General features: G+C 38.6%; 1 protein-coding gene across 1 annotated transcript; it reads left to right on the plus strand.

The window, feature by feature from the left end:
- The first annotated feature begins 1,449 nt into the window (after positions 1-1,449).
- LOC140232850 (cytochrome P450 3A7-like) lies at positions 1,450-19,806 on the plus strand. The gene is made up of 13 exons (XM_072312966.1): positions 1,450-1,569; positions 2,566-2,659; positions 3,603-3,655; positions 5,103-5,199; positions 6,499-6,615; positions 7,501-7,589; positions 8,146-8,367; positions 8,770-8,881; positions 9,572-9,754; positions 13,548-13,768; positions 14,543-14,680; positions 15,130-15,292; positions 19,722-19,806. Exons 1-13 carry the CDS (start codon positions 1,508-1,510, stop codon positions 19,797-19,799), a joined length of 1,629 nt encoding a protein of 542 aa, XP_072169067.1. The 5' UTR covers positions 1,450-1,507; the 3' UTR covers positions 19,800-19,806.
- Positions 19,807-20,259: the final 453 nt, after the last annotated feature.

The following is a 20,259-nucleotide window of genomic DNA, read 5'->3' on the forward strand; positions in this document are numbered from 1 at the left end:
TAAAAATAGCATGGCAGGGAAAGCGGACCACTTTTTATGTTTTGTTTTTGTTTTTTTTTTAAAGGAAGGATACTGGAACCAACTCCCCCCCACCCACCCCACTCCCTTTGCTCCCCATCGATTCGTTGCCCATATGTTTAAACCTATTTGGTTTTAAACACTGTAACTTGACGGCTATATGGGTGGGAGGAAGGGGGCTTCCAAAATAAGAAGAAAATATGATTCATTTGGGTTATGCAATAAGTCAGGCGCATTGCTATGTCTGTGCATGCATCAAATCTAGTTCTAATTGCCATACTGATGTCTCCCTGTGGCCCAGCTATGGTTGACAAAGACATTGACATAATAGATTAGACCTTAAACCAACCAGGTCTATGGAGCATGTTGTCTTGATTCTCTTGAACAAGACATATCGACCTTTACTTACTATAATTATAAGACTGTCGTAAGCACGAAAAACAACACGATATTACATTGTAACCACAACAGATTCAAAACTTCAAAGGCGGTTGAGCTATATGTAAGTAAAAGCACCATTCATGTTAGCCCGACTAGACGCCGTGCGACACTTGTGTACAGCGACAGGGCTGTATATAGTTACATTCATATGTCTTGAAAAGTGACATCATGTAAGTTTGGAGAATGAATGGAGAGTCCATTAGTACCGCTGACCTCCTGTATAAGTCAAATGATATAGAGCCCATGACAAGTTGAACTTGGATTTCTGAATTATGAACAGTGTTAACTTGCCATTTGAAGGTTTATAGAATAACCCTGATGTCACAGACAAAAATAATATTTTAGGGTTTGTTAAAACAGCATATAGTCGGTGAGTTCGACTCGAGACAATACCATCGTCCCTCAATAGCATTCTTAAATTCCTTGGTTGGATCATTCGATATCATGCTTATCTATCTGATCTCTACCCACATTCTGTGTTAGCATGGCTTCTGATGAATGCAAAGTCCTAAAATTGCTTGACTCTGCTCTATCATGTGTATACAGAAATGCCGACGAGTTACAGTGCGGTTCAGAGGACGAGCCTCATTTGGTGCGCGTCAATATTATCACATGCAGCATCCTCCATTCGCAGCGGGTGTGAGCAACTATAGCCTAATCGAGGGATGTCAAAGTGAATGCTGAGCTTTATACCTTTTCGAAAGTGATAATGATGAGGACAATAAACATATATTTTGAGACCGGAAAAAAAAACAAACAACAGCAACACATCTGAACAAATGGTACAGTCAAATATGCGGGGGTTAAAATTTGTAACCAACAGTTGCTTCAAATGGCATCGGCTCAGGAAAGTGACAGAAAAGTTCAAGTGCGCATTGTTTGCAGCAGACCAAAGGGCATTTTAGAGAGATTCTTTTCCTTGATACCTTTGGTATTATACGTATTCAAGCGGTAGGCCTATACATGTATATTAACATCGACATTCAACGCGTTTCTTCAACGACGGAAAATATATTCTGTCAAACCTGTCGAACCTATACTCAAAATCATGGAGATATCCCTGTCGATGTCTTGGCCATTGTTTTGGACAGTAGTAGCTCTCATCTTCGCGTGAGTTTGAAGAGTCACATCATTTTTTACTTGCAGAAAATTATCTTTTCATTTGCTTGAATGGCTGAAAAAGGTGGGACATCACATAAGCCTCTCGTGATTGTAGAGATCTGCATGTGCAGAGGCACAACAATATAGAAATATACTGAGGAGTGCACGGGGTTTAATAGCTTTAGGTATAACAACTGTGTCATAAAGGTATTTCCAGGGAAGTGCTAGAAACTTTCCACCTCATGGTATTTCAAATCCAGAGGTATTCAGTATCACGTAGGTACGGAGGTACAGCTGATCATAGTGAACTGAAATGGTATAATTGTTAGAGGTGCCTTATATTTGCACGATAACTGACTAGCAATATTAAAAAGATAGACAGGCGCAATCAACATTGACGAACCGGCATCGAACCATGAAGTGACAAAGAATCGGATGCAAAGAAACTGGTACATAGATATAGATGTTGATATAGGTCTGCAGAAGGAATGTTAGCTGTAATTAAAGTAGCGTATGTACACGTGAGCGTACACTGCAGAGGCCGCAAAACTTTTTTTTTAGGGGGGGTGGGGCTCTAGGTCAGTGCTTATAGTATAGGATCAAGGGTCAACGGACCCTGTGGGACGGAACCCTTGGAAAGTCATTTATAGGTTTTACTGTGAATTTTACAAATCATTGGCATGATTTGCTCGTTTTCTGGTGTAGGCAGAAATAGGTCAAGCTTACATAGGCCTAAGCATGATGATGTGACAGAAGATGGGATAAAAAGAACACGCTATCATTATAATATCCTATATTGCTTAGCTTTGAACGCCATGTACACATTACAGATGGACAAGGCAAGTTTGCACTATTCTTCTTGAAGGTTGCACCATGCAACACTAGTATCTTTTAGTGAATTACATATGCAATTCTCCGGGAGACTGCATTACAAACATATTTATTTTTCGCTCTTATCATTGTTATATTATTAATTTAAATGATTTCGTTCTGTATTTTGTGCAGGCGCGAAATATGGAACATGTTATATTTCAAAAGACGTGGGATTCCAGGTCCCACACCGCTGCCTTTTCTTGGAAATACTTTGGAACTAGCAAAGGTAGGAATGGTCAACAAAAAGTATAGCATCAGAAACAACAGAACGTAGATTGATAGAACAAGACATCTTTTTCTTTTTTTTTTCGCCCATTCGATGTTTGGGTCAAATTCTATAAAGCGTTTCTTCCAGCATTTATGGACACCAGAGGTGCTATTCAGTCTTCAGTCTGTCTTTCTGTCATTTTCACATTTTTTATTGGTCTCTTAAACAAAAACAAAGTAATTGACGTTTGAGACTTCGCAACGTCTGCCCATTGCCAACTTTCATTTTTCTGAACATGACAGTAGTTAAAGGGGACAGATATGACCCCGCATGTAGTTATGACGAACTCATCACCGATCATGATTATCAATCAAATTTCGTTTGTTTTTTATTTTTATTAACAAAAATTGACAAGCAGTTTGAGTTTAGATGTCAGTGTATATGCGTTTCACGTTGCCGTACTGCTATAATAATTATCAGTATATCGGAATGGAATGTTTTTAAGTTCACGTGAGCATGATATCGATTTGTACCCAAATCCCCAAATGGTGTTCTTTTCCCCTTATGATTAAGAAGTGTCTGTCGCTATTGAATATTGACTTCCAATCACTGTAAAAAATGACTTATTGTAACTATTGCATAAGAAAGAATTGGACATGAAATCTGAATTGATTGAATGGAATTAAACTAAACACTAAATGGAATGCAGTGAAATTGATTTCGATTAATGGACTACTGAATGGATTAATGAATAGTTTGAAAAAATTATATACGGATGTGTCTCATGGATAAGTCATACACAATAACACAAGTAATAGAGGGAACGAAAAAGCCGATCACAAACATGTTATATAAAGTGTTGAAAAATTCGACAAGAATGAGTGCAAGTACGACTAGGATAATGCGTACTATTTCGATTGTTATTTTTTTTCCTGATTTCTTTGTTTCTTTTTTTTTTCAGGGACTCCATCACTCCATGACGAAGTATTCCAAGAAATACGATGATGTTTGTGGGTGAGCTACAAAATCTTACAATCTCAGAGGAGTGCATCTATTAACTGAGAGAATGCTGAGAATGAGGAATATTCGATCATTTATGTTTATATGACACCAACAATGCATTCGAACTGGCGCTTGCCCTTCCAAGGTGTAATCATACACTGTACTAAATACGTGACATGCAGTGTTGCAGGCCTTAGACAACAGACATTGTTTCGCTGATGTTTTATCCAAGTCTTATTATTGGCTTGCTATATTCACGCATCATGCATTTTGTATACAAGTCTGGAATCTGCATTCAATAAAACAAACAAACAAACAAACAAACGAACAAACAAACACCCCACAACTCACAATACGTTTGTAAGCAAAAAGTATAATCATAATTGTATGATGTGCTACTTAAGTTTGAAGGGGATGGGGACAGGGTAAACAGGAGACAAATAGTTATAATTATCTATATATAGACGTGATCCGCTGGGCATTGTCTTCAAAGGGCTTGATCGTAGCGTTTGGAAGAATTTGGATTTGGTTGTGTAATGAGTTGTGTCTGTCGAGTGAATGCACATTATGAATTTTTTCCTCTTTTGCCAGATTTAAGATTCTCGATCAAATTTGGTTATAGAGTTCACATGAATTAATTAATGCCATATGCAGCGGAAACGTTAAACTTATGTTCGTACATGCTTTTGACATTTCATCTTGTGTAAGCTATATGTTTTAAATACATGCAATATCTGTACACTATACAGCTGACCTATATCACCGATACTATCATATTCACAATTCTCGGTCATGTTTACATAAATTATATCTGTATCTACAGTGGTCTGCGAATAATATGCATCAGAAAAGGCTGACCATTGTACTTTCCTGTATGCATGAACACAACAATCTCTTCTCTACTTTTCCCTTGTGCGTTCGGAATTTCTCGACACTATATATGCCTATAAATGACGAGTATTGCAACTTTAGTATAAAACAGTTCCATTAATGTGAAATACAAATGCAAATGAGAATATCGTGTCAATTGTCTATAGTCATTGTTCTTTCCACTGAAAAGAGATGCAGCTATCAGGAGCTAAGTTCACTGTTACGAATTTATTTGAAACAATATACTGCTGAGAAGTCAAGTCTTCTATGAACAACGTTCATACAGTCGGTTTGATATTTAGATCACTTAACGTCAAAAGTTCTCCCTGTGGCGTTGCCACAGAAAGCAGTTATTGTGTAACAGGATAAAGGATACAGCAACCTTTGTAGAACCTGGATATGTACTTGACAAAACGATAGTTTGTATAGGCCGATTTATAGCAGAAACAACAAGGACACATGACAATCAAACTGAGGACGGGTATATACGTGATTAACGTGAATTGGTAAACTAAGGAGTCTTGAAGGTTCTATCATCAGTTTTCTCCTCTTCCTTCTTCTTCTTCTTCTTCTTCTCCTTCTTTTTCAGTATTTTCCTCTTTCGTCGGCCCGCCTTCCTTGTGTTTGACATCGAAGTGATCAAGCAAATCATGGTGAAGGACTTTGGCAACTTTGTCGATCGTGCTGTAAGTTCTCTGTGGTGTTATAGTCTTACAACAATCAACCAATCTTTTTGCAACTCTTGTGCGCAAGGGCCTTTTGATTGAAAAAAAGAAGAAGAAACAAACAAACAAAAACTCATGTGTGTCTATGTTAAATGCACCAAACCGCTAATATTATGCAGATGATAATATCTGACCCAGACTGAGTCTGTTCCATCCCACAAATAAATGTATAGTTTGCTGTTTCTTTCGGGCGTTTACTATATGAAACACGACACGTCCTAAATGACGTTGTGGTATATCGTATTGAATTATAAATATCAAATAATAGTAGTCACTCAGATTCCATATGTTATTCACTGCGTATACTGTTTGAACCGTTCTATTGTCATCTTTAACTCACCATACATTGTCCACTATACTTCTATGGTGTTTGTACCTCAATACAGACAGATTTCTGTTTTCAGGTGAATTTTCGTCTTTGGTCAATTCAAAATCATTCCGACCTCCATATTAAAAGACTTAAAATTGATAATTACTTGGAAACCTGTAATTCCCACAAGCTTGAGCTTTTCGGACGTTTCCTTCATATTTTTTTTCTCTCTCTGCTCTGTCCTTTTGCATCTGTAATATCAGCAAATGAGATTTAGTGTATAATTTTTATTTAATATTTTTGAAGACGTGTTTTGCGCATGTTTTTTTTTTATCATGACTTACCATTAGTTGTCAGCATTTCATCAGACAAAAGTAACAAAAAATGTGTTATGTTTACCCTTTGTTGCTCCTATCGTAATGTACCCGGTACTTGTAATATGTCACAGATGCATATGTACTGATAATTGCTTACATTGTAGAAAAATACAATAAAGCTATAATGTGCAGTACCTTTTTGTATGTATGATAATTATGATTGATAATATTGCTGCGGGAAAAAAGTAATTATAAATGAGGTGCCACACAGAGAATATATAAATCAAATCAAATCAAATTAAATTAAATTAAATTGAATGTGTTTGTTTCTATTGCAGGATTTTCCCAAATTATCTTTCATTAGACTTGACTGGACCTTTAGCTGATTTTCAAATTTGCAACATATTAAAAAAATCAAACTTCTTTTTCCTCTCTTTACTAGCAAAATGTATGCAGATTTTGTGCACCAATCTATCGAGCTCCATTTATCATCTTTCTTTTATTTAAGATGTACAGGAAAATTTAAAAGTGTAAATGATTTATAAAGGACAAGGTGATAAATTCTACTTTTGATTCCCAATGACTTTAATAATAGACGGGTTAAAAAGTAGAGCCGTTTTTATGTCATTCCAGCCGGACGTTCTGAAAGTGAGTCCATTTGATAAGATGATAACCCAACTCAAAGGAGATCACTGGCGGAATGTGCGAAACCTTCTCTCACCGACATTTACCGCTTCAAAGATGAAGATGGCGAGTATTTTCTTTTGAATCCATCACCATAAAAGTCCGGAGACCACATTTTGCGTTGTGTGATGCTGTATATATCACAATGATTCTTATCGTTCACTCCTAATATTTCACACGGTTGAACAAAACTCTAATATAAGTATAAAAAAGGAAAAGTAATCCTGCTTTTCATTTCCTATTCAAAAAAAAAAAAAAGAAGACCCGATGCAAAATACTGAGTACTACAAATCTTTTGAATGACTAATGTTATAATTTCATTCTTAAATTGGAAATACATTTTACAAGATTAGAGGTTGATATTTCTGCCTCAAATTGACATTTTTAAATTCTTTCAGAGTTTGTGACAGTTAAAGGAATTCATATGTTCCATCTTATAATTGTTTGCAAAGTTCTGAGTTGTCAATTCATATTACTACATTTATGATTTTCGCTGAAAAAAAAAGATATATCCCACTACTTGATGTAGGGTTGAAATGCCATATTCATGTGCAGGCTTAATTTGGTGTCCACTGTACTTGAGAGCCTTAGCAGTTACACGCTGCAATGCCAGATGAGTATAGGCCCAACCATCATAATATTGTACTCTCCTATTGCTAATATATAGACATGTAAATAATGAAAGTAGAATATTTAGGGCAGCACTGAAATACATGCCATGCATAAGGTCTACGTAATATAGTATAGTCGTGCAAAATACTAATTTCTCTGATGTGGTCTGCCTGTTATCAATGTATACAGATTTAACAATCATGATTCAATCACTTGGCGAACATCGTAGAATATTACGCAAGTATTAGGCTTGTTGATCTTTGTATTTCTTTGTCGGTAAAAACTGCAACTGTAAGGTAAATACGATTTCGCTACTTCTCGATATTTTGTACTCATTAGATGTCAAGTCTTGTGAATGAGTGCTGTGACAAACTCGTCCACAACATCGGCAAACTACAGGCAGAAAACAACCGATTTGAATGTTTTTCGTGAGTGTTTATTTTTTTTTTTCATGAGCGGGACCAGTTAACCAATTTGTATTTCGACGACAGAATGATATAAATGAAGTTTTATCAACATAGTGCTGTTTTTTTTTTCTAAAGGGTGTATAAATTTGTTAGAGTGTTTAGAGGGTATCTAATATTGCTCTATAACTACTTGTAGTTGCTTACAACAGACTGTGAGCCAACTTCTCTATATAACATTATCATTCAGGACTATAACTTGGAAAGTAAAGTGTATGCACGTCCATATTTTCGTTTCAGTTGAATTTCGCAATTTAACTCACTTAAGCAGCAAAACACCCTCATAATGGATCCATGCTTGTTTTTGTGCGGATGACTATGTATGGGTATACATATGCTTCCAGTTATGTTGTAGAAAATGGACGTGCTTTGAACCAAGATTCTGATACGAAATAAATTGACTAAATGGGGCTAAGCTGCAGAGTGATTATCATTTACGTCTCTATAGGCCTAAAGCTCACTATTTATTGGAAAAGGTGAATGTTTAAAGTTGTTTCTAAAATGATTGATGAAAATACAGAACTTTTGGTCGCTTCTCCATGGATGGTATTGCCCGGTGTGCCTTCGGACTTCAGGTGGACTCTCAGAGCAACCCAGACGACCCGTTTGTTGAGAACGCGCGAGAGTTGGTCAATGGCTTTGCTGCGATCAACACGAACGCGACCAACCCGCTCTTGGTGCTTGCTGGTGAGATCGAGAAATCCCTCCCGGGACTATGGCTCTTAGATACTGTTGACGGCTGGTAACCAGCGAACGAAAGAAAGGGGTTGGAGAGGACCAACAGACCCCTCTGCTAATATGGGCAGCAACACTCACAACGGTCCATTTTCAATGTTATTGATGATAAATATCTATAAATCACACAGGTGTCAAATTCAATGCTTGTCAAGCGTGTCATGATGGGGTCCATTTGCGTTTATGTAAACCTGTGAGTACTATAAATGATCTGTTCCGTGATAAAAGTGACACACTAATAAAGTGTAATCAAGCATGCAATAATAATATTGTGTGCCTGGCACACAGCATAAAAATGAAACCTACTTTGAATAGCACTCTTCATAAAAGTTTTCCTATATACACACAGCAGATTGGAATAATTATCATTCTCAATTTCTCATTTTCAAGCCATCTTCCCTGCATTCAGGAACGTCCTTAACTTCCTAGACTACAAGGGATTTCCCCGAAAATTCTTAGATTTCTTCACGTCGGTGATCAACGAGACCCTCTCTCTGAAGCGGAGTCCCCAATCTGGACAGGTGCTTATTTAATGAGATGATTGACTCACAGATCTAAACTGTATCCTAACATAGCACAGCCATCTCAACCAGTGACGCACTCGCTGATCATCGTGGGGCGTTAAAATCAAACTTAACTATGTTCTGGTGAAAAAAAAAAGGACCAAAAACACAAACGCAAAGGAGCAGTGAAAGCTTTAAAAAGAACGGTCAGAGAGTCATAGCATTTCACAAAATTATGATTTCCGCCACGTCATGATTGTGTAAATCAGAAAAGGCTATTATTATGTCACTGACTCAGACGTGCATGCATGTTATAATGTCGATATATCATGCATCTATGATATTAGAATATATTAGTAGCAGAATGTATATAATATGTATATATATCCTGCCTATATAAATACATACACACGCACACACACACACACACACACTTATATATATATAATCCTGACATGACTGTCTGTGTGTGTTTACACATACATGCATCCCTATTGATTTAGTTTTAAAGCATCGCCACCAGCTAGTAAAGTTGGGAAGGAAGCTATGTTTTAGTTGTTGTTGCGGTATATAATCTGGTAGAAAAATCTCGGGAGGGATGAAAACTATTATCATATAATTATGATTATCTTCTCCCCCTCCTCCTCCCTCCTTCATATCATCAACATCATCGTCATCATCAATGTTGTCGCCGTTGTATAATCAAAGCATCGAAAAGACTTCCTGCAGCTTCTACAAGACGTGTTAAACGACAACGACGTCGAGATTGATCCGACTGCCAAGACTGAAGACCTCCACGACTTGGTTGATGAGCACCACGGCATGACCGAGTACTTCATGAGCAAGACACGCGCCAAAGCCAACATGACAAGAGATGAGATATTGGCCCAGGTTTGAAATGCTTTGGTTCTGATTTTCTCTGGCATGTTTATGAAGTGTATGAATCGCCTGACACATGGCGGTTGGCAACGCATAGCTCCGATGGTGAGCAGTTCCTCGCCTCGTTAAGTTGATGTAATTGAGTTTATCTCTATCCATTTAACCATCTAACCAATGTGAGAATGAGTGTGAGAAAAACTGGTGAATGTATTGAAACAAAAAAGACAAGCAAGTTAAAACTCTTCGAAGTGCTGAGAACATTACTGATATTTCAGTCTATAAAATGGTGAATCAGATGTACAGATATTGTTGCTGACACACACACACACACACAATACAGGTATATTTTATATATATATATATATATATATATATATATATATATATATATATATATATATATATATATGTATATATATATATATTTTTTTTTTTTTGAGTAGGTTGTCCACGTGTTTGCAAGATAAAAAGATAAAAAACAAAACTGGAACAATGTTCATGCTGTATTCACCAACGGTTTATTTCTGTACACAAATTTCCGAGCGACTCGCTCTACAACACATGATCAACACTTGAGAAAGAGCGAGTCGCTCGAAAATTTGTTTACTGAAGAAATAAGCCGTTGGTGAATACAGCATGAACTTTGTTCCAATTTTGTTTTTATCTTTATATATATATATATATATATATATATATATATATATATATATATATATATATATATGTACTACTACTACTACTACTACTACTACTACTACTACTAATTCGAGGGCATGTATTAGCTTCAGCCGATGCCAACTCGGGTTCCATAAACAAAGTTGCGCCTCCAAACCTCTCGATCTAACATGACTGTCCTTGGGTCATTAATGCTATCAAGGCCTGCGTCCTTCTTCAGTACTCTGCTTTTTGCAATTCCCTGTTTATAGGCTCCCAGAGTACGAGGGAATTGGCAGATAGCTCAGGGTGTTGCGCACAGTGTCCCGCTAATCTCATCCTTCTCTCACGCACTTTGTCAGAAACCTTTGGCAATGTACCATACAAGTCATCATTTCTAACGTAGTCACTCCATGACACATTAAGGGCTATCCTGAGCATGCGTGTGTACACTCCGTCCAATGCTTTCTCTAGTCTGGTTGTATATAAGTGTCCACGTCTCTGCTCCATACAGTAATACAGACTCAACTGTTGTGACAAAAAGTCGCCGTTTTATGTCGTCGCTAAGCTGGGATTTCCACACTTTCCTCATACTGTGCAAAGCATTCAAAGCGTGGCCACGTCTGATCCTGATGCAGGGCCGGCGGAGCGTTTTCAAAAGTGTGGGGGCCCACTTCCGGGTTTCATGAGCTAACAAGCAAAAAAAAAAAGGTCCTTTCCATTTCCGGGTTTCTCCAGCTGACAAGCAAAAAAAAAAAAAAAAAAAAAAAAAAAGAAAAGAAAAAAAAAAGAAAAGGTCTTCAGTGCAAAAACGTAACTTACTGCGCTCACACTTCAAGATCTCTATCTATGTCTATTTAGTGCCACTTACGTACTTCCGGGTTTTAAAAAAGTGTGGGGGCCCAAAGTGATGACACCTTATTATTCCTTTGTAATGTGCACAAAAAGTGTGGGGGCCCGAGCCCCCAATGGCCCCCACGGCTCCGCCGGCCATATGATGTCTTGTTTTGTCGAGGCAATCCAGGAGCCCAGATACTTGAAGTCGTTCTTCACATCGATTACTGCGCCGTCATAAGGTTGTGATAGTGGTGCCGTCGATATTAAATGCCATCACCTTTGTCTTCTTTGCATTGAGCCGTAGACCAATTTTATTCTTCTTGCACTCCTTTTCCACTGCAAATAGCAGCTCCCTTGCCTTTTCAGTCGTATCTGATATTAAGGCAATATCGTCAGCAAAATCAAGGTCAGTGACCATTACAGGCGGAACACGACGGCTTTGACGGGGCACCAATGTAAATCCAAGCTCCTCCTCCTTGCCATTGATGGCAAGCCTCAAAGCATAGTCAAGGGCTACAATAAACAGAAAGGGTGCCCTCCCTGAAGTACCCCAGCCAGTATATCAAAATACTAATGTCTCTCCATCAGGCGAGCAAGCGTTGAGAATCTCAATGCACACACACACACACACATACACACACACATACACACACACACACACACACACACACACACACACACACACACACACACATATATATATATATATATATATATATATATATATATATATATATATATGTGTGTGTGTGTGTGTGTGTGTGTGTGTGTGATAAGAGCAAAATATATCTAGTCTCAAATTAAACTTTCGATCTTTCGATCGTCGTCTTCAACCCACCATGTTGTCACTGTCTTGACATGCAGAGATAATTTTTTTTTTTTTTTTTTTTATCGATGAACCATCTCGTGTATAGTTGCAGGATATCGGCCTACATTCTGAAAAAGGACTGGATGGGACCAGTGCCACTATGAACCGATCTTTGTTACTCACTGAGTCTTTGACTATGCAAGGTGCATCTTAATCATGTTGATAACGTATAACAGGGGCGGATCCAGGAATTCCGCAAAGGGGAGGCGCCTTTACAAAAGTAAAGGGGGCGCACCTCCCCCACCTTTTTTTTTTCTTTTTATTTCTCTTGTTATACCCCCGCCACGTGGATTGAATAACTTCCACATCATTCAAGAAATTAAGGTCAAATTTAATATGTATGATGATCGGGAGGTGTAGTTATGCAAGACATCAATGTGTTAATGTAAGAAAAATGTGTTGCCATGGTAACCACTCATTTTTGTATAGAATTGAACCATTTAATCTATGAAGGTGAAATTTGGTGTGTATGATGCTCTTTAAGTGTAGTTTTGCAAAATGTCCTTTGTATTTGTATCGGGCAATGCGTTGCCATGGTAACCGCATGTTTCTAAAATCCTGTGGAGTGAACTTCTTCCACAGTTTTCAAGCAATTGAAACCAAATTGGTAGGCATTATGGCCCTGAGGTATAGATGTGCAACACATAATTTTTGTTTGAAGTTTGAAGTTTGAAGTTTGAAGTTTTATTAACAACAACATTTGAACATGTACATTTCAATTATTATACAATTGTATTTACATACATGTATGGAGAAAAAAAAGTACTTATCTATTACTCCTATACAATAACATGATTAAATGAAGACATTTGAGATTTAAATGTGATACATGTAGCGTAATTCTACAAAGTTGTTGTTGTTAACAAGGAAACCAAAAGTTAGCACACGTGCTAGTCGAGATTGGTCACACAAACCGTTGCCATGGTAACCACAATTTTACCAAAACCTTGCAGATCGAATAACTTTTCCATCATTCAAGCAATTAAAGTCAAATTTATGTATCATGATCTAGAAGTATAGTTTTGCTAGACACCAATGTGTTAGTTTAAGGAAAGTGTGTTGCCATGGTAACCACTCGTTTTTGTATCAAAATAAACCATTCAAGCTATGAAGGTTAAATTTGGTGTGTATGGTGGTCTTTAAGTGTAGTGATGGTGGGGGAAAGCATGTTTCCATTTGCTGTAAGTTTTATACTCAGTGTCAACTCTGTAATTGTACAGTAAACTAAAATTATTCTGTTTCCAATTCGACAAGTGCACAAACTTGGTATTAACGTCATTGCCCTCATGACATCACATACTATAAAGCAACACTAGGGGCGGGGGTATTAATCACCTTCAGTGATAATTCTAGTTAAAAGAAAATAATAATAAAGAGGGGGTGCTGTCCCGGTGCGCCCCCTCTGGATCCGCCACTGTGCTTTGAAGTGAATGTCATTCTTAATAGGCTCTGGTGTTCTTCCTTGGAGGATACGAAACGACAAGCACCCTTCTCGGCTTCGTTGCCTACTCCCTGGCCACTAACCCCGCCGTGCAGGAGAAACTCATCGAGGAGGTCGACGATTTAACACCGACCAGGGATTCGGTAGATTACACCTCTGTTGCCAAGATGCCCTATCTCGATGGTGTGATCTGTGAAGCTCTTCGAGTTTACCCACCTGGACCAGCGTGAGTTTTCAAGTTTTATCCCATGCTTGTACAAATTGGCCCTAAGTAAAACGAAACATAGAAAATCATACAAGTTTTATCAATATTGGATCTAAATGATTACTTCTTGTTTTTACAAGTGTGATATTTTGTAGCTGTATATAGACATAGATGGCAAAACAAGTCTCGCAAAGGCACAAATCTTCACTATATTTTTTGTTTTCAACATGAAATCAAACAGAAAGTGAAAATACTTCTTAGCAAATTTTTTCATGTTGCAAGAACTTAGCATTGCCGATATAAGGGGGTATAATTACAGGATTGTACACATTATACTTGTAGAATTTATCGATCCAAAATAATTTCTATAATATTTCTGTGTAAAATCCAATGGCAGATGTTGCTATCATCACATGAGCAATATCGATGTATAGTTATTATTGTTGATTTCTATTCTTCAATATTCTTCAATATGGAAAGTGTGTTAGAAAAAAAAACCCAACTACTTATCAGCTAGTTTTCTTTGTTTGGTAAATTTCTTTTTAATATCTGATTTTCGATTAGTATTTCAAATGATATTGCTATAATGTCTAAGTATATTCATAATACAATTATGTTCTCCAGAATCTATTCAAATATCTAGAGGTGACAACTTTCGTTCTGAGCCAGACGTGGAAAGATGTTTCAATATGGTAACGTCTTCACAACACTGATTGCGAATTTTCATAATATGCTCATTTCGAAATCAGAGTGAATGCCCCATATAATAACCTCTCCTTGCATCGTTTTGTACAGAGTCGATCGTTTGTGCAACGAGACTCTCACTTGTAATGGCTTGACTATACCCAAAGGCAGTCAAGTCTTCATACCGATTTACGTGATACACCACAGCGAGAAGTACTGGCCCAACCCAGACAGATTCGATCCAACGAGGTGACCGATTATATCTCTTATTGTCGATTGTTTGTGCCGACATCGATTGAAGATGTCGGGGTGACTATCAAGCAGTCACAATGAAGATAATCTGTGAATTTGTTCAATTCATCTCATTGAAGATACGACAACAGTGTCACAAACATAGACCTAGAATGAGTATGGATTTAGAGTGTAAAAAAAAAATAGTCTGAATAGTCGAGCTGAAAACAAACAAGCAAACAAACAAACAAACAACGCGGCTACAATTACTTTGAAATTATGAATAATCTTTAATTATAGCGAACGCGTTGTATTCGTGAAGTCAAGATTATTTACTCAGCTCTATATGACACGAATGTAAGAAATATGATTCCATTTTGTCGTGCATTCTTTTCGATAAAAGACTGTGAGGGGCAAATCTTACGGTCTGGAACAAAAATATATTCATATAAAAACTATGCTTTCAGGTTTTCGAAGGAGAATCGAGAAGGGCGCCACCCACTGGCCTGGATGCCCTTTGGCGCCGGTCCGCGGAACTGCATTGGAATGAGGTTCGCGCTCATGGAATCTAAAATGGCGGTCGTGCGCTTGCTGCAGAACTACCGCTTTGAGGTGGCACCAGAAACAACGGTACACAGGATTTGAAACATCTCTTGTACTCGGATTCTATGTAGAACCAGGGAGGTTACCACATCAACGGCGTAAATCCGTACTGAGGAGTGGGGGGGGGGGGGGATGGTCACCATCACCACGATTACAAGCCCATAACCGGACCGGCTTGGGGGGGGGGGGGGTGGGGGGGGGGTGGGGGGGGTGGGGGGGGGGAGAAGCTTGGTTTCCCTCCCCCCCCACACACACACACACGCACACACTTTACAGGGATCGGATGTCCAACTCTTTTGCATGAAATATAAAGTGGGAGGAAAGTTGTTCTTGTTGCTTTTTTTTTTTTTTTTTTTGCTTGTCAGATGACTTTCGGCGGAAAATCAGACCTTAAAATAATGAAAACATTTGTTGTTGGTTTTTTTTAATACCTGTGAGAGGGAGCGGAATGACCGAACGGGGGAAGGGTATGTGGGGGGGGGGGGGGGATCCCTCTCCCACACGTGGAAGATTTTGCATTTTCAGACCTGAAATTCAGCGATCTGGTGCACACTTTTGGTGAAAATTTTTTCTTTTTTTTTAAATACCAATAAGAAAATGAAATATTCACAATATATTATTGAATGACTAAATCGTGGTATTCTTGCTCCGCCTGTGCGACATCACTGTGAAGGCCTACTAAATAATGGGGCCTATCACCGGCGTATATAGACAGGATTTGATCTTAGGGGGAGCGGTTATGTGAGGGAGCGAAGCAAGCGAGGGGGGGGGGAGGGTATGGTAGGGGGATTTCCCCCTCCCACGGTGAAAATCTTTTTGCCTTGAAAATTTTGACATTTTATTTTTACAGTCCCAAAACTGCCGTATATTCTTCGCTTTGGAAATTAAGGGGGCGGGGGCACACCGGGTGAAAACTGCTGGCAATTACTGGCAGCAACATCAGGAGAATGGCATAGCGATTAAATGCGAGCGAGCGAAGCGAGCGAGCTTGAAAATTTTGATTACAGTCCCAAAACTGCCGTTTGTAGCTATATTTTTCGCTTTGGAAATTAAGGGGGGCGCACCGGGCGAAAACTGATGGCAATTACTGGCAGCAACATCAGGAGAATTGAATAATGATTAAATGCGAGCGAGCGAAGCGAGCGAGCTTGAAAATGTTGACATTTTACAGTCCCCAAACTGCCGATTGAAGCTATATTTTTCGCTTTGGAAACTAAGGGGGGCGCACCGGGCGAAAACTGCTGGCAATTACTGGCAGCAACATCAGGAGAATGGAATAATGATTCAATGCGAGCGAGCGAAGCGAGCGAGCTTGAAAATTTTGATATTTTACAGTCCCAAAACTGCCGTATCATAGCTATATTTTTCGCTTTGGAAATGAAGGGGGGGGGGGGGCGCACCGGGCGAAAACTGATGGCAATTACTGGCAGCAACATCAGGAGAATGGAATAATGATTAAATGCGAGCGAGCGAGCTTGAAAATGTTGACATTTTACAGTCCCAAAACTGCCGATTGAAGCTATATTTTTCGCTTTGGAAACTAAGGGGGGCGCACCGGGCGAAAACTGCTGGCAATTACTGCAGCAACATCAGGAGAATGGAATAATGATTAAATGCGAGCGAGCGAAGCGAGTGAATTTGAGAATTTTGACATTTTACAGTCCCAAAAACTGCCGTTTGTAGCTATATTTTTCGCTTTGGAAATTAAGGGGGGGGGGGGGGGGCGCACCGGGCGAAAACTGCTGGCAACTACTGGCAACAACATCAGGAGAATGGAATAATGATTAATGCGAGCGATGGAAGAGAGCGAGCTTGAAAATTTTGACATTTTACAGTCCCAAAACTGCCGTTTGTAGCTATATTTTTCGCTTTGGAAATTAAGGGGGGCGCACTGGGCGCAACTGCTGTCAGTCACGATCAGCAACATCAGGAGAATGGCATGGCGGTTAATGCGAGCGAGCGGAGCGAGCGAGCTTGAAAATTTTGACATTTTACACTCAAAAAACTGCCGTTTGTAGCTATATTTTTCGCTTTTGTTCGTCCCACTTTATCCGGGAACCATCCCCCCCCCCCCATCGACGCCTCTGCATATGAGGGTGCTTTTGTTAAGTGAAAGATCTGCTGCACACTCTTTGATAAATTAGGGAAATATACGTCAATGTCAAAATATTGAACAAAGTTTATCGAAAGGGATCCTGTATAGTGAAGCTTTTGCATGTTTATGATTGCAATACAACGATCTGGTGCAGAGTTCTGGCGCCTTTTCGACAATTTTCCATTAAGAAAGTTCGAGATTTGTCCTCATCTCGGGAATTGCTTGGGGGATGATAGTATTATTTGTCTGCCTAAACACTTCCGCAGGGGCGGGGCAAATGCCCCTTGCCCCCCCCCCCCCCAAATAGATTCGACGCCCCTGATCTTCCCTGGGTATGCCCATAGATGATTGTATCCTGACTGAGTCATTAGTCACTGTCGTTTCTCAGGAATGATTCAGGAAATGGAGGGGGTTCAGTTATGGCGATATAGTTTTTGTTATTGTTTGTTTGTTTGTTTTCGTACATATTTTGCAGATGGTCCCCAGTTACTCGCGCATGTTTAGGCCTACATGTAGGCCTATATTGACGTTGTAGGCCTATATTGACGCTTGAGAAAGTTATGTACAATTTGTATACATTTTCCTACAAGATAGAATACTGTTCAGCTCTGTTACCTGTCTGAAGGCCGGCGTACAAACGTCATGCAATATGCCAAAATTGATACAATCACATTTCTGCTTCCTCCATTTTTCCCCTCAAAATTCAGGGGGGGATGATTGTACAGGCCATCCCCCCCCTCCTCCATTTCAGGGGGGGGGGATATATCCCCCCATCCCCCCCGGGATTTACGCCCATGTACCACATAAGGGATCTTGCAAGCAATTTTAACAAACTAACATCACGTTAGAGGAGGAAACATGAATCACAATTAAGTGATAAGAAATACTCTAAATTCTACGATATTTGATCAAAAATCGTAAAGAAGAATAAGTTCTAATGAATGAAATAGCAAACAGAATGGAAGGGTGTTCGTCAAAGTCAAACTTGCAGTAAAAGTAATTTGAAATTTTGAAGTTCCGCCTGTCGTTATACATGAAACGGTGATATTAGTGAAGCAACTCAACAAACACTTGATAAGAGGTATACCACGTCTTTATTCAACGTAAAAACCCTATAAAATACAATGAAGATTTTCATGCGTATCATGAGGCTCAAGTGTGAAGCGGTAACATCATCATTCTATACTGATTTAACCCTATTCTAACTGGGCTATTTGAGACCAAGTTTTTACTGAGGGGGGGGGGGGGTCAATTTGACCCCCCCCCCTTCAGATCTCGGCCGCCGATCGTACGATCGCCGCGAAATTTTGCCTGAAGATAGAGCTGGATGTCAACTACAAGATTACATGGTCATACAATAGAAAAATATTGCCTTTCTATTTTTAATAAATTAATTATGCAAATTTGTGCATGAAATCATATTTTCATCTATAACTCCATTAAAAAGACTGGAGGATTGCTAAATTTTTGTGTCAGAATTCCTCAAGACACATCAAACAATTTTCTTGTAAAAAATTAGCACAATCGAAATCAATTTCTTTTGTTTTTTATTGTTTTGTTAATTTCTTATGTATTTTATTGTTTTTTCGACCTTTTGTTTTCCATTGTTTTTTTGCCAAAATTTGTTGCAGGCACTTTTTCAGGCTTATCTACACTAGAATTGATTAATTTCAATGGTTAAAAGTTGAAATAATCTAATTTATATCAATTTAACCAAAAAACACAATTTGCATTGGATTTGCACACGATATCATGAATTTGAGCTGTTTTTTAGTTGACATGCATATTATGCAAAACATTACGTAACTTCAAAACGGTGTACCCGGACATCGCAAATTTGGTCTCAAAATATGCGGGAGACTTCAATGAAAAAAGTCGTGAAACGACGCGGCAAAATCTTTGCGCAGTGCGAAATCGTGGCGCGAAACGTCGAGGGGGGGGGTCAATTTGACCCCCCCCCCAGTTAGAATAGGGTTAATCTTTGTAAATTATGCAATGCATTCGTTCCAATAGTAGGCATGACTGTTTTGTGAAAAAGTATTCGTCACTTTGTTCGTGTAAATAGTCATTTTGAACATAACTATGGTAGAAATTCATGATGAGGATTATAGGAGGGACCCCCCCCCCCAAAAAAAAAAAAAAGGAGAAGAAGAAAGAAAAGTTCGTGGTAAAAATGACAGAACAATCAAAACATAGGCCTACATCAACCTACGTGTAAAAAAAGTTGATTAGTGATATCTCGGCCACAAATCGTTGCAAGTTGCCTATTACGGTATAAGTCATCTGAATTAAAAATACATCACAGAACCCACATATTATCTTCTTCTTTCGTCAATGCAGTTATTATTCTTCAAATTACAGATCCCGATTAAACTGGGAACTACCCTTGTGAAACCTCCAGAGGGCGTCCTACTGAGAGTCAGTGCGAGGAAATCCTGAACATGGAGCTACACTTACCAAGAGCTACTGTTTATATAGCAGCTAAAGCATAGACTAACTGAAGGGACAGTGGAACGTCTATTATAGGGCTCACACGGGTAAATAATTCCCCATAGAGACGTGTGTTAAAAATCAAAATTCAAAAAATTCTGTAAAATAGCTGGAAGAAATGAGATGTTTCATCTTCACTAACCTGATAAGTGAGATATTCGGCTCAAACTCTGTCCAAGGGTCCGCAAAGACAGACTACGGGTTCTTTTCACTCAAAAAATCACCTATTTTCTGCACATGCACCCAATGAAATATAGTCCATTCAAATTCCATGAGAAAAGCTTTCATCTTCCAACCAAAATGCAGTTTGTAGAGGAATTCATACTCAATATCTGCAGCTATTCAGTTTTTTTGCCAAACTGCATTATTGATTTTTATTTTTAATCTTTTTCTTCATTTATTTTATTCA

The sequence above is a fragment of the Diadema setosum genome, chromosome 1 (assembly GCF_964275005.1).
Source record: "Diadema setosum chromosome 1, eeDiaSeto1, whole genome shotgun sequence".
NCBI lineage: Eukaryota > Metazoa > Echinodermata > Echinoidea > Diadematoida > Diadematidae > Diadema > Diadema setosum.